Source organism: Myripristis murdjan, chromosome 3 (assembly GCF_902150065.1).
Source record: "Myripristis murdjan chromosome 3, fMyrMur1.1, whole genome shotgun sequence".
In the NCBI taxonomy this organism is placed as follows: Eukaryota; Metazoa; Chordata; class Actinopteri; order Holocentriformes; family Holocentridae; genus Myripristis; species Myripristis murdjan.
In genome coordinates this window covers 30163593-30176299 of record NC_043982.1, presented here as the reverse complement: position 1 = coordinate 30176299, position 12707 = coordinate 30163593, and the positions used below count along the sequence as shown (strand labels likewise).

At 38.6% G+C, this 12707-nt stretch overlaps 1 protein-coding gene across 1 annotated transcript; it reads right to left on the bottom strand.

Annotated features, from left to right (window-relative positions):
- Positions 1-4504: 4504 nt before the first annotated feature.
- Positions 4505-10837, bottom strand: irf8 (interferon regulatory factor 8). Its single transcript, XM_030048741.1, has 9 exons — positions 10740-10837; positions 10302-10472; positions 9747-9930; positions 8828-8928; positions 8513-8570; positions 8023-8064; positions 7486-7881; positions 7212-7327; positions 4505-5695 (listed from the first exon to the last, which is right to left on the bottom strand). Exons 2-9 carry the CDS (start codon positions 10470-10472, stop codon positions 5498-5500), a joined length of 1266 nt encoding a protein of 421 aa, XP_029904601.1. The 5' UTR covers positions 10740-10837; the 3' UTR covers positions 4505-5497.
- Between the last annotated feature and the right edge of the window lie 1870 nt (positions 10838-12707).

Genomic DNA, 12707 nt, shown 5'->3' with positions numbered 1-12707 from the left:
AAGTGTTCTCGGTGCTCTCCCAGTTCCTCTCTGGATGCCTATTCTCATCTCACCCATGCTGGTGCTTAACCAGAGCTCTCCCCTGAGACGATGCCCAACCCCTCAACAACAAGGGGTTGCATAACACAACCTATGCATGTAAAATCACAACTTTCTACCATGTTTTTTTTTTTTTTTTTTCTGTTTCATCTATGTTGCCTTGCTTACCTGGCACAGCAGTGAGGCCTTTAACTGGGAGGTCAGTGCTGAGTCTGCAGCCGACTTCAATGACAGCTTGACATTTCTTGGAAGAACTGAACAGTCAGCAGTATAGACAAATCAGGAAACAACCGAAAAGCAAAAAGTAATTCATTCAATCACGGTCAGGACACGCTTTCAATACAGAGTAATTCCTCTTTTTGTTTAATTTCCTTGAAGCGCTGTGTTTATGTGAAAGAGGAGCTGTTTCCCTGTAGTGGTGCATAGCACAACAGACTGAAATATGTTGTGGAACAGATGCCAGGGTAGACATGGTTACATATGGTGGCAACACCAATCCTGTTTGTCAGTCATCCCCGATGGCTCACTGTGGGAAGCCTCAGACGCCACAGAGTGGTGTTGCGACATAAAGAAGAACCACACTGCAGACACGGTTTGCACAAAAAAGGGACCCCGTTAGCAGAAATATACACAAGCATGTGCTGCCTTCTCCCGTGCAGTCGCTGTGGCCTCCTCTGTCATGTTGGATGAGATTAAAAGTCTTTGGTGAATGCCTTCGTTATACATATCAAACATGTCAAGTTTAAGCTTTACATTACTGGAAAACCATAAACATATATACAGTACTTCTCTATATGTATTGTTTTGTTTTTGATTTTGATTTTACATAGTGGTGTGTTTCTATTCTTATTTTAATATTAACCCTATAAAGCCTGAACTATAAAAGAATTGGCAGAAAATTCCATTTTATTGAAATTGAACCCTTTATTTAGTCCTATAACAAAATGTAAAAAAAAAAAAAAAATGTTATTACATGATCTTTCTGTTGTATGATATATGATATGTACTTGAAGTGCCAATGGTATGGTCCAGGGTGAACAGGGGAAGTGTTCAAAGGTATACAACAGTATTTTGGTCAAGTATTGATTAAACTGAAAACAGAATGTGTGAATTGATAACGTGTATCATATATGATACAAATGGCTTTATAGGGTTAAATGTGATACCAAAACTGATTGAATTGTATTCAGTGTTGTCTTGATGTGCTTGAGAACTATATTTTACCATGACAAGATGTACATACACGTTGCTGAGAAAATTCACTTTGAGTGCCACCCATTATTTTATGTTTTATGAATTACATCTTGGATAACACAGCAATCTGTCCAAGCACAGTGGCCTGCCTATCCAGTTTAAAAAAAAAAAAAAAAAAAAAGTGGCTCACTGAAATATGGAGCAAGGAAAAACTGATTTAAAAAATGAGGTTGACACTGAAAGCTAAGTAAAATATAACATACAATAGATAAAATCTCTGTGCGCTCAGGTGAGATGTGGTATTACTTGTGTATGTGAAGAAGGGCCATTATGATGGCATAGCAGAAGAAAGACTTTTGTCAAATGAGTGGGTTATAAGAAACTGAAACTGCAATGCGTTTTGTTTTATATTTCCCCAGTACCATATTTTGAGAGAACAATAAGTTAATTTTGATATATTGATATATAGTTTTTAAATTATGAAAAGACTGTAAAAGAGGGAAATATTTGCTTTTGCAGATTATTTAGATAAATCATAGTCATTAAAAATGATTGTGTTTGTATTAATAATAAGTGGTTGTATTAATTTTACCTTGATTATAAACTTGTATGTGTCTTGTTATCCATACTGTAATGGATGTAATGTGGACTGGTTCATTTTCATGGAGTGATATTAAAAATAAAGCATTAATTCATTTGTGATATTATGTCATCAAAGCACCACTGGGTTGCATGTCTTGTTGAAAAGATAATGATAGATAAAGACAGATATTGCTGCCTAACGCTGTTGCTAGTTGGGATGTCAAACCACTGATGCTAAATGTGTTAGAACTTCATTTTATTGAGACAGACCCTTATTATTCCCAGATCATAAGCAGAAATATCTGCATTGGATTTAGCTATTCACTTTTCACCACCCTGAAGATGAGGTACCATTTTACATGCTGCAAGTGCAATGATGACAACTGTGCACTGCAAAAGTTTCCATATGAAGTCTTATATTCAGAATTTAAATCTTTTTCTTAAAACAACTGAAAAAATCTGCCAGTGGGATAAGATAATCCCACTTGTTTCCACTTCAGCTTCACTCCATATGTGGCAGATAAGATCACTAGTACTGAGAGGGGCTGCAACACAGTGGCCAGATTAAAATGCTGCAATTTTACATTCCAGCAAACCAACATATACAAGGAAATATGAATGTGTCAAGGTTTGTCATCGGGATTGAGGTCAGGAAAATGTCCCGGTTTAACTGAAGACAATGTTAATCATCATGGTTAATGTTAGGAAAAGGTTTGTCATCATGGTTAAGGTTAATATCAAAGTATCATGGGTGACATTACAAAACATTAACTTACTAATGTTAGCTGAAACACAATCACGGCTCTCGCTTGGCGCTGGATTCAAACCCTGGTCGGCAGAAGCAAAGTTCTGCATTTAAAGTTGAATGTAGCATCCATCACCCTTTTGCTGCTAATATAGTGTTTTTCACTCGGTGTATACTATGTCACAAAACTTGAAAATGTGATATTTGAACCTATCCTAGGTTTGCATAAACGTAAAATGCCAACATTTTTTTTTTCCTGGCTTTACTCGGCTGTAAGAAAATGACACTTGATTCAAGAAAATTACATGAAACAAGAGGATTCACAAGAAACAAGTGTCTCACCCCACTGGCATATTTTTCCACCTGTTCTAAGAAAAATTTGGAAAAATAAGATTTTTAAGGAAAGATATGACACTGAACCACTTATTATTGATTTTAGTGAATGATTTAGATGTAGGGCTTTAATGTCATTTCTTAATATTGCCATTGACCTTGAGATAGAATTTGACCTTCCACTGGTATTAAGGGTACAGGGGTTACAGGCTATCTTAATCCAGTCTCAGATATACAGTATTGGGGGATTTAGACTCAGCTTCCTGTGACAGTTTCTGAAGTAAGTTCCTGTTCTGTGGAACTTAGCGAGAACTCACCCCACACACAGACAAACACACACACACACACACACACACACACACACACACACACACATACACACACACACACACCTGTGCTGTTATTTAGAGAAGTATTGATTCTAATTTGTTTGAAAGGTGTTATCCAGAGGTGTCATTTGAAAAGCACATGACTTAATGCTTGAGGGCCTGAGCGTGTGTCAGTGATTTTTTGATTGCTTGGTGACTCATTGCAGAATGCATTACAGTGTTTTGGTCATTACCGAAAACCCCTGACATATTCACCTATCATATGAGGCTTAGATGACAAGAGTGACTTGTTCCATTTGTTTGGAATGTATTGGGGAAAGATATAAATGTATCTGGTTTCTTGTTTGTGTTGACTGTTTGCTTTGTTTATATGTGTGGTAATGTCTGACAGAATACAAGATGACCATTGAAAGCGCAAGTCTTTACCGGGAACTGAGAATGATTCTGTGTGTGTGTGTGTGTGTGTGTGTGTGTGTGTGTGTATGTGTGTGTGTGTGTTCGCGCCCGCACTCACTCTCATTGGCAGCAACTGGATATCTATCCTCTGGTCCCTTCTCTGGTTATATCTTACTCATCTGTAGGGGATGTCCAAGAGTGTCCCTTCCTTTTGGTACACAAGATCCTTCTTTTGGTTTCATACCATGTATTAGTTTCATCATTCCCAATCTGTTTAACATCACACATATTACTCATTCATTTAATGCCAGTTTCAATAGTGGGGCAGTTCCTTATGAAAATCAAAAGGAGATGTTTCCTCTGAAGAGAAAAAGCACTTAATGGTATCATACAAAAAAAAAAAAAAAAAAACCTTATAGAAACTGTGAAAATCCTTAATTTGATATACATTGAATTTTAATGTGGATTTAATGTAATTTTTGTATAGATTGCATAAAAGAAACAAACAACACTATTTAATGATGTAGAAATTAAACCCTTTATTGATGAGTATTACAGAACGAGAATCACTGGGACTTGCAGTGCAAAGACAGTAAGACAGATAGTAAAACCTATCTGTAATGTACACGCTTGAATAAGTCTGAAATCCTATAAAACTTCCATTAATTCTTGTATCAAAAGTTTATAGTACTGTACAAAATAGAAAAAAAAAATATTAAGTAAAATATCTCTGCTGGTTTTCTTTATCAGTTTGTTCTGTTGGTCTCACAATAACAAAACACAGAAATGGTAGAGATTATACATGTACAAAACAACAACAACAACAACAACAACAACAACAAAAAACAACAAAAACAAAACAAAAACAAAATCCATATCTGAGAACTCAATAACCCTTAAAGCTGGAATCCGGGACTTTTTTTTTCTTCTTTTTTTTTTAATAAATAATTCATCTGGATCATGGAGTCAGTTTACAGTATTACCATGGTCGGGGATACTCTGCATAGATGACTAATAAATGTTTTGACCAGGTAGCACAAATGTTGTTTGGGTAGCTGGGTGCTGTTTGGTAGATAGCATACCGGCCTGACCAAAGACGTATGCTAGTGACATACACTGTAAGGTACTGTTACTATCAATTTGACTACAATGTGAACTGTTTCCTCGTGAGCTGAGAGCGCACAAAGTGATACTGGCTGCTGCACCTTTTTTTCTGTAGTGTGAATGTCATTTTAAATACTCCAGATACCTCAAGGGGACAAAATGGTGAAATGGGAGAAACCACGGATTTCAGCTTTAACACCCACTGGCTGTACTGCAATGTGAATGACACGGTCTTCCAAGATGCAGACGAGAACGTAAATATCATTCACTAGGAACTCAATACAATTTCTTTCACTGAAACTGAGTAAAGGATAGCAGACTTACTATGAAGATGAAATGGATAAATCTTTTGAAAACCAAACAAAACTATAGATGTGTGGAATATACTGTAAAACAGTGAGTCCTACTGCATGTGCTACATTTTCTCGAGCTTCATGGTAACAGCAGTTAGAACACCAAGGCCTGTGTTAGCGCTGTTCATGCACACTGAATGTACAAAATATTAGGGACAGTTTCATGACAGTGAGTTGCAGCCCCTTTTTACACAATCTCACTTGTCTCAAAGCTTCTGAAGATCCTTCTGAAGTTGTTCTGCGTGTCTCTATCTACTTCTCCTCCTTTGTGATTGGTATAGATTTAATAAGCGAAATCAATAAGGGATAAAGGCTTTTAACTGGCTTCACCTCATCAGTGTACTTCATTTTCCCCCTAACATATTCCACAATCAGTGTACATGCTGAACAGCCCCTGTCGGGTCTGTTACCCTGCTGATGGCTCAGGCAGTAATGGGCATGTTGTCCCTGTAGCAGGCTGTCCTCTGGGGGGCGCTGTAACTACAAAGGTCCTGGTAGATGCGGGCCATCTGGTCACTGGCCACCTCATCAGTGATGTCCAGGTTGGAGCTGTTGCTGTAGGGCTGTGTACGCCGTATGTTCACCGCCTCCAGCAGCTGCTGACAGTTCACAACTGTGATCTGCCATGAAAACAACGGGAGAGGGCAGACACACACACACACACACACACACACACGGAGAGTGTTCAACATGCGTATATCTTCGGTCAAGTTTAGAAAGGGTTTGCCAGTCAAGAGATTGTTCATTTTTTAGTGATGGAACGACATGTTTTTTGTGGCGCATACCAATATCCAATATCCTCCAACCCATCAAAGCCGATATATACCATTACAAATACATACGTATATATATATATATATATATATATATATATATATATATATATATATATATATATATATGTATGTATAGAATTGTATTAAAAGTGCAAGTACAAACAGGTTAAGCTTTTCAGAAAGCCCTGTCTTAAGTGGTAATTAAGTAGTTAAGTAAGTAAGTACAAGATCAACCCCTCTGACCAGTGTTGTACCACAAGGGTCCATACTGGGGCCAATACTATTCTCAGTATATATGCTGCCACTTTTATGCTGATGATATTCAGATATACTTGCCGCTGAAACTAACACTGACTCATCTATCGGTTCCTTATCTCGTTAAGTGGCTGATATTAAAACATGGCCCACGCAAAATTTCCTCTTCCTCAATGAAAATAAAAGTGGCTCAAATGCTGCTAGGCTCCTGACCAGCACCAAGCGTGAGCACATTTCCCCTGTCCTGGCATCCTTACACTGGCTGCCTGTTCAGTGCAGAATTGAGTTGCTGTTTGTCTACAAGTGCTTGAATGGACCAGGTACTGCTAATCTGCCAGGTTTGTTGCACCCCTACGTCCCATGTCGCCTGTTTCGGTCAATGGACCAGCAGCTTTTAGCAGATCCTAGAACTAGACTGGCACTCTGAGTGGCAGCTCTGAAACTCTGGAATAGCCTCCCTCTCAATTTCAATTTTATCATTGTATTCAGTATTAATGACTTAATCTGCTCCAATGCCCTAATTTGATTTTATGTCTGAATTCATTTTTGACCACATTTGAATGGCTTAATTTGTTTATAAATTGTTTTATTTTGTTCAAATGTCTTTATTTTTATCTGATGTTGCACAACTTGTTTTAATATCTTCATTTGTTTATAACTTGCTTAATCTTCTAATGTTTTGATGCTGGGCAGCAGTTTGGGTAATGCTTTGTGGTATTTAAATGTGCTATATAAATAAACTGATTTATGAATTCTGTTTATTATTTGTGGGTTTGTTTTTTCTGGAGTTTCTTCTTGTCCGCTATGAGGTTTTAAGTGAGGGGGTGTCATCTTATTTTGTGTTTTTTGTTAACTTGTAGGCCTGTAAAGCCCTTTGAGACTGTTAACAGTGATTCGGGGCTCTAAATAAACTCAAACTTGAACTTAAATACTCATATTGCTTTTACAGATTGATATCGGTTAGTACCAATGGTCTGCTGATATATCGAGCCATCCCTAATTTTTTTACTGTCAAAATATTTTTAGTGGTTCAGTATTTTTCTCTCTAAGAAAGGTATCATAACTAAATGATGCACTGAAAATGGATATTTATGACAGGTCTTACCTGCACAATGATGAGTTTGTTCTTGGCATTGCTGATGTCATGGAGCTCCTCTCCAAAACACAGAGTCACAGTGGGGTCAGGAGCAGGGAACTGGCCCTCCTGGTATAACTGGAGAGCTGGAACATACATAGTAGTTGAACAGCTGTTCACTAAGAGTAAAAAAGCTTTACAAATTACCAATCAATGATCAGTGTCTTGTTTAGCACTGATGTCTGTTGTGCAGACTTAGACCCTCTGAAGGTCTCAAAACCCATGAGAAAACATGGGGGCTTACCATGAATGAACCTTTCTGTGTCAAAGATCTTCACCACAGCATCCCTCTCCAGTTTACAAGGCACAGGGCTGTACTGGGGGCCCACTCCACCCAGCCCACTCCAGAAGACACGGCTCTGGCACAGCCTCTTAATGAAGACGCCTTCTCGGTTGGCACGAACCAGCACACCCCTCTCCAGGTGGCCAAGGAGCTTCCGCGTAATTTGGCGTGGGCGATCGTACTCAATGTGCTCGGCGGGGGGGAAATGAACACTCTGCATGGTCTCTGAACTGTAGAGGGCGCTGCGCCCCAGATGCTGTTGGACCGGGGAGATCCGGCAGCCCTCAGGATGTGTAGCCAAAGCAGTGTGCACCAGCTTCCCACCATAGAAGAAACTGATCATCATTTGGGAAAAAGCTGAAATAAAGGAGATCTGGTAAGTTTTGAAGAGAATATCATAACTTGCTCCTGGTATGTAAATGTAAATATACACTGTATGTTATTAGTTATTCCATTTCTTTTATCATCATGACTGGAAATTACAGTATTAATAAATACCTGAACACAACACTGGCAGAGGGTCCTGATGCATTGGGAAGGCTGTGGATTACAGATAAAAGGGTTTATTAAATGCCGCTGTCACACTGTGGAAGCTTCTGAGTGACCACACAGTCTTGTCATTATTTTGCTGCATCATCACAAATGCTGTTTCTCTGGCATGATCCCACAGAGAAATAATCTCTTTAGTCAGCAAAGTTCAACAGGATGTTAGTCAATTCTTCCATTTCAGACTTCAACAGTCAAGTAAACAGCCTGTATTTAGCACCCACGGCTGCAGGGTCACATCACTGAGCTTTCCACTGTGGTTATTTCTGAAGGCATTAAAGCTCCTCTGTCACAAAGAAGGAACTAACATAATCTTGAGGATGGAGAGTGGCAGAGAAATGCTCAGAAGGAGACAGGGCAACAGCAAAGAGTCAAAACTATGAAAGGTTAACTTATATCTAAGAAGTCTGTGTTGTGTTATTAAAGGGGGATGGGGTCTTACCATTAATGCTACTTTGGGACCAATATTCTGGACTGGCCTGGATGTTACAGCCTTCCTCCTGCAAAAGGACAACACCACATTAAGTCTTTTGTCACCTTCTACCCCAAACAATTGCTCTCAGTGTGCACAGTGTCATTTTGATGTCCTTCCTGTGCTGCACAGAGGGTGTGAATGCTAACACATGTGTCACGTGACAAGTTTTGACAGGAAATATATGCAAAACACATATTAACCATATAGTGAATTAAATGTTAAAAATGACACAGTGATAAACCACAGGGTCTAAAAAGGACTTAGAGAAAATAACATTCCTACCTCTTTGATGAACTCCTCTATGTCTCCAGAACTGCAGTCCATGTCAGTAATATCACCAGAGCTGCTGGTAGTTGCCATGGCCATTGATGTGCTTTTACCAACTAGAAGCAAAAGAGTAGCACATTATTAGTCTACAAGGAGCTTAGAGATTGTAGTGGTTTTCTACTGCAGTCTTGACTTCAAGCCCTTGAATATTATCCCATCCATTAATCCATTAAACTGGTAATTAAAAGCCAGTTTATGAATGCAGGAAAGTCTTTGGTGTCCAATAAGGGAAAGTCCACCAGACCAGCTGCTGCTGGGTAGGTGTGAACATTTAAATGGCACCAAACTGTCGTCTGTCCTGCTGATATGTGTATGTGTCAAAACTGGACATCAGTTTGTGTAGACAAAAAAAAAAAAAAAAAAAAAAAAAAAAAAAATCATCAATGTGACCATTTTGGTTATAATAGTCCACCGTAATAGTCTGCAATAACAGCCTTCTAATAGTCCTCAAATCTTGCACACAGAACAATAAATGTAAAAGCCATAACACTCGGCAGCATAGACTGAATTAGAGAATTTTATAATCTTGATCATCTTTTTCATCATTTATTTATTTATTTATTTACCTTCTACTGATTCTGCTGACTGAGTAAGCATGCTGTCAGTATTAACTAGATTTTTCTAACTTATGAAAATCATTTACATGATAACAATATCCGCTATGCAAAATTTATGGAAAATGTCATCATTCAGTGCTCACAGTTATAGAAAACCATGGTTAGAATGTTAAAGGATAATGTTTGCTAACAACTGGAAAATCAATCAACCAGTCAATCAGTCAATCAATCAGTCTATCTATCTATCTATCTATCTATATTTCTATCTGTCTGTTGTATTTAATAAGTGGAATATACCAATAAAAACATGAACTCACTTTTCTGTTCTTCCTCAGGAACAATGCGATAGACTTTGTAGGGCTCAGAGATGTCTAGTTGCGACCTGTCTGTCACCTCCTCAAAATCAGGGCTTTTATTCAGGGCACACCGCAGTCTGGTCTTCCATGTGGCAGGCTCAGCCTTGTCCCCCTCCTTAAACTTGCCTTTAAAAACAGCCCAGGCCTGTAGACAGAGAGAGTTAAATATGTAGTTGAACAGCGGCGGCCTGAGACAGCTTGATGCTTCTTGTCAGCTGAAAGACAGTGAGGTTTGAGATACACTCTAAGGCTATCTTACGCTGAAAATGAAACCAGTATATTTTGGCACCATATAATCCTTAAAGGTTATATTCACCGACACCAATTCATCACACTGCGATTAGATAACTGATAACTTTCAGCTTTGCCCAGGTGTTGAATTTTGCAACAAGAATCAAGATTCAAGACTTTGACTTTGCACCAAGTCAGTTTCTAAGATTGACAAAGTCCACGACTCGTGTGCGTAAAAACAAAATACATTTATCTATCCATGTGTTAATTAGGGTCTTCTCAAACCTTAAAAATGGATGCATCAATTTCTTGGTTATAATCCTGTTTCCCTGCATGTTTCCAAGGAATGCGAAACAGTGTGTGGCTCTCATCCTCCCATTCTAGTCCGGGGTACTGCGAACTTTGGATCTGCTCCACCAGCCACTGTTTCAGTCTGCGACCTCCCGTGTTGGACATCTTGATGGACAAAATGAGTTTTGGTTGAAATTCAAAATCACTGAAATAGGCGGATATGCTTCGCAAGTAACGTAGATGTGAAAATGTCTTTATCTGAGTTTCCTCCCAGCTTGAAGCCAACAAATTAAGTGAATAAAATCAACGAAATAACAATCAAACCAAAATCTAATTAAAAAAAAAAAAAAAAAAAAGTATTCCACATATCATACACATTTTGACAAGACAATCATAGCCCGAAAATGTATAGCCTAAATGAGAGTCACTTACACTTTTATATAAGCGTCAGGACTTGACCCTGTGTCGGCGATGTTTATCCTGTACAGCAGTCAGATGACAGCTCTCAGATTTAACTAAGTGAGCGCATCTCCGACACCGGCCTTACAAGTTTATTGCCTCCAGTCGGATGAATGAAGCATTGCTGGAAGATGATTGGACAGCGCTATCTCATTGTGACCGTTGTAACCAATGCGATACACTAAACCCGCCTTATCCGGAAGCCTTGTTCTTCTAAGCATTGGCATTTACAAGAAATGGTGAGCGTGCTGCCCACGCTCTGAGCACTGAATAACCCAGAGTGACACAGTAAGGTTGAGGCGCGGGGAAATTCTGCGCTCCTGACGAAGGTGATGCGCTTTTACACGCCCACCCAAGCACTGATCGTAAACAAGTTAGCCTACCGGTAGTAAGGTAGTCTGCTGCATACCATCCGACGTAAAAGTTGGTTCATTCCATGTTTTAGGGGATTAAATCATAAAACACTGTAGGGGTGATCAGTTTAGTCTCACCGCAGCATCATGCAACATGATGGAGGCTGAGAAACTCACAAATAAATTCAGCATACCTTAATGTTTCCATACGGACGTAGTGCGTCTGTGGTCCTCCATAATAACCTCAGTGTAGGCTATATTTTATGTAAACATAGTATAGAACTTAGTAGCCTATTTCTGTGGTGTCATAATATAATAGCAGCCTATTCTTACAAAAAACTTTACGTTTAGTTGAGATAGCCATACAGGTATCGATATATCAATAAAGTATAAATTTTGTTACTTTTTCCTGAACTTGTTATGGTGAAGCTCGCGATTCTGTTTTTATTTGCGCATCCACCAAACTCATTCTATTCTATTCTATTCTGTAAAGTAATAATAAAGTGGCCGGACAGCACTTGTCTAAATGATGTCACACAGTGATTGACAAGATTGCAATTCTAACTATCTTGACAGATCAAAGGCTTTTTCTTATCTCACCTCTGTTGACACACGTATTCGCATCTGGTTGAAGTTTAACGGGTAACCTAATTTTGCTTCCTCCCTGTGAGGTGAGAATGTGACCTTCACCACTCTGGACGTCCTGCCTTATCAGGATTTAGCCTAGTTCAACATGGACACGCCGAACCATTTTGAAAGTGAAAGATTATAAAATATGCTCATGCTGGAGTACCATGGAATTAAGATGCATACTGCAGGACTGGGATATATCCATATCCGTCGTTTTATATTTTTTTTTTCTTCACAGAAATACAATATAACGTTTCTCTAGAAAATCCTTTTTTGGCTTTCTGATGATTTGACAGATTTTTACTGGGAACTGATATTACTGGGAAGTTAACCATGTCATTTTTTTTTTCAAGGAAAAAATACCTGTGAGAGAGGAGAAAGCATTTTCTTCTTATTAGACAATTTTGAAAATCATGTTAAAATCACAAAAACACGTTTTTATTCCTTTTTTGATGTTCTAAGAGTCCAAACATCTCTTCATCGGTCCCATCAGTCTTGACAACTTGTCCTGATCTGACACTAAACTTGTCACAAGACTGTTCAAATCGACACAAAGGACTTTGGAGTACCATTTATGGAAAGAGATTTGTGGACAGTGGGAGTAGGAGCAAGTGGGAGTGAGAGTAGGAGTTGCAGTAGGAGAAATGAACAATTATGAATAGTGACACTTGTATGAAAACAGTACATTTACAACAGTAACTACAATGTAATTTGTTTCCATAATGTGACCATTGTGAAGCCCCTTGTGACTGAATCTGTATCTCTTAGGTTATCTTGCCAGTACACTTAGTGTGAGGAGTAATTTTAAACAACAGTACTCAAAATGAAATAATTTGTCTGTAATCTCTACATGTGTCTTGAATTAAATTCAGTTTTACAGCTTTCTGACCACTTTCCTTGGAAATGGCTCCCCCATGACCCTAGCTACACCAATGTATATGGTGGGAAAATTAATAGC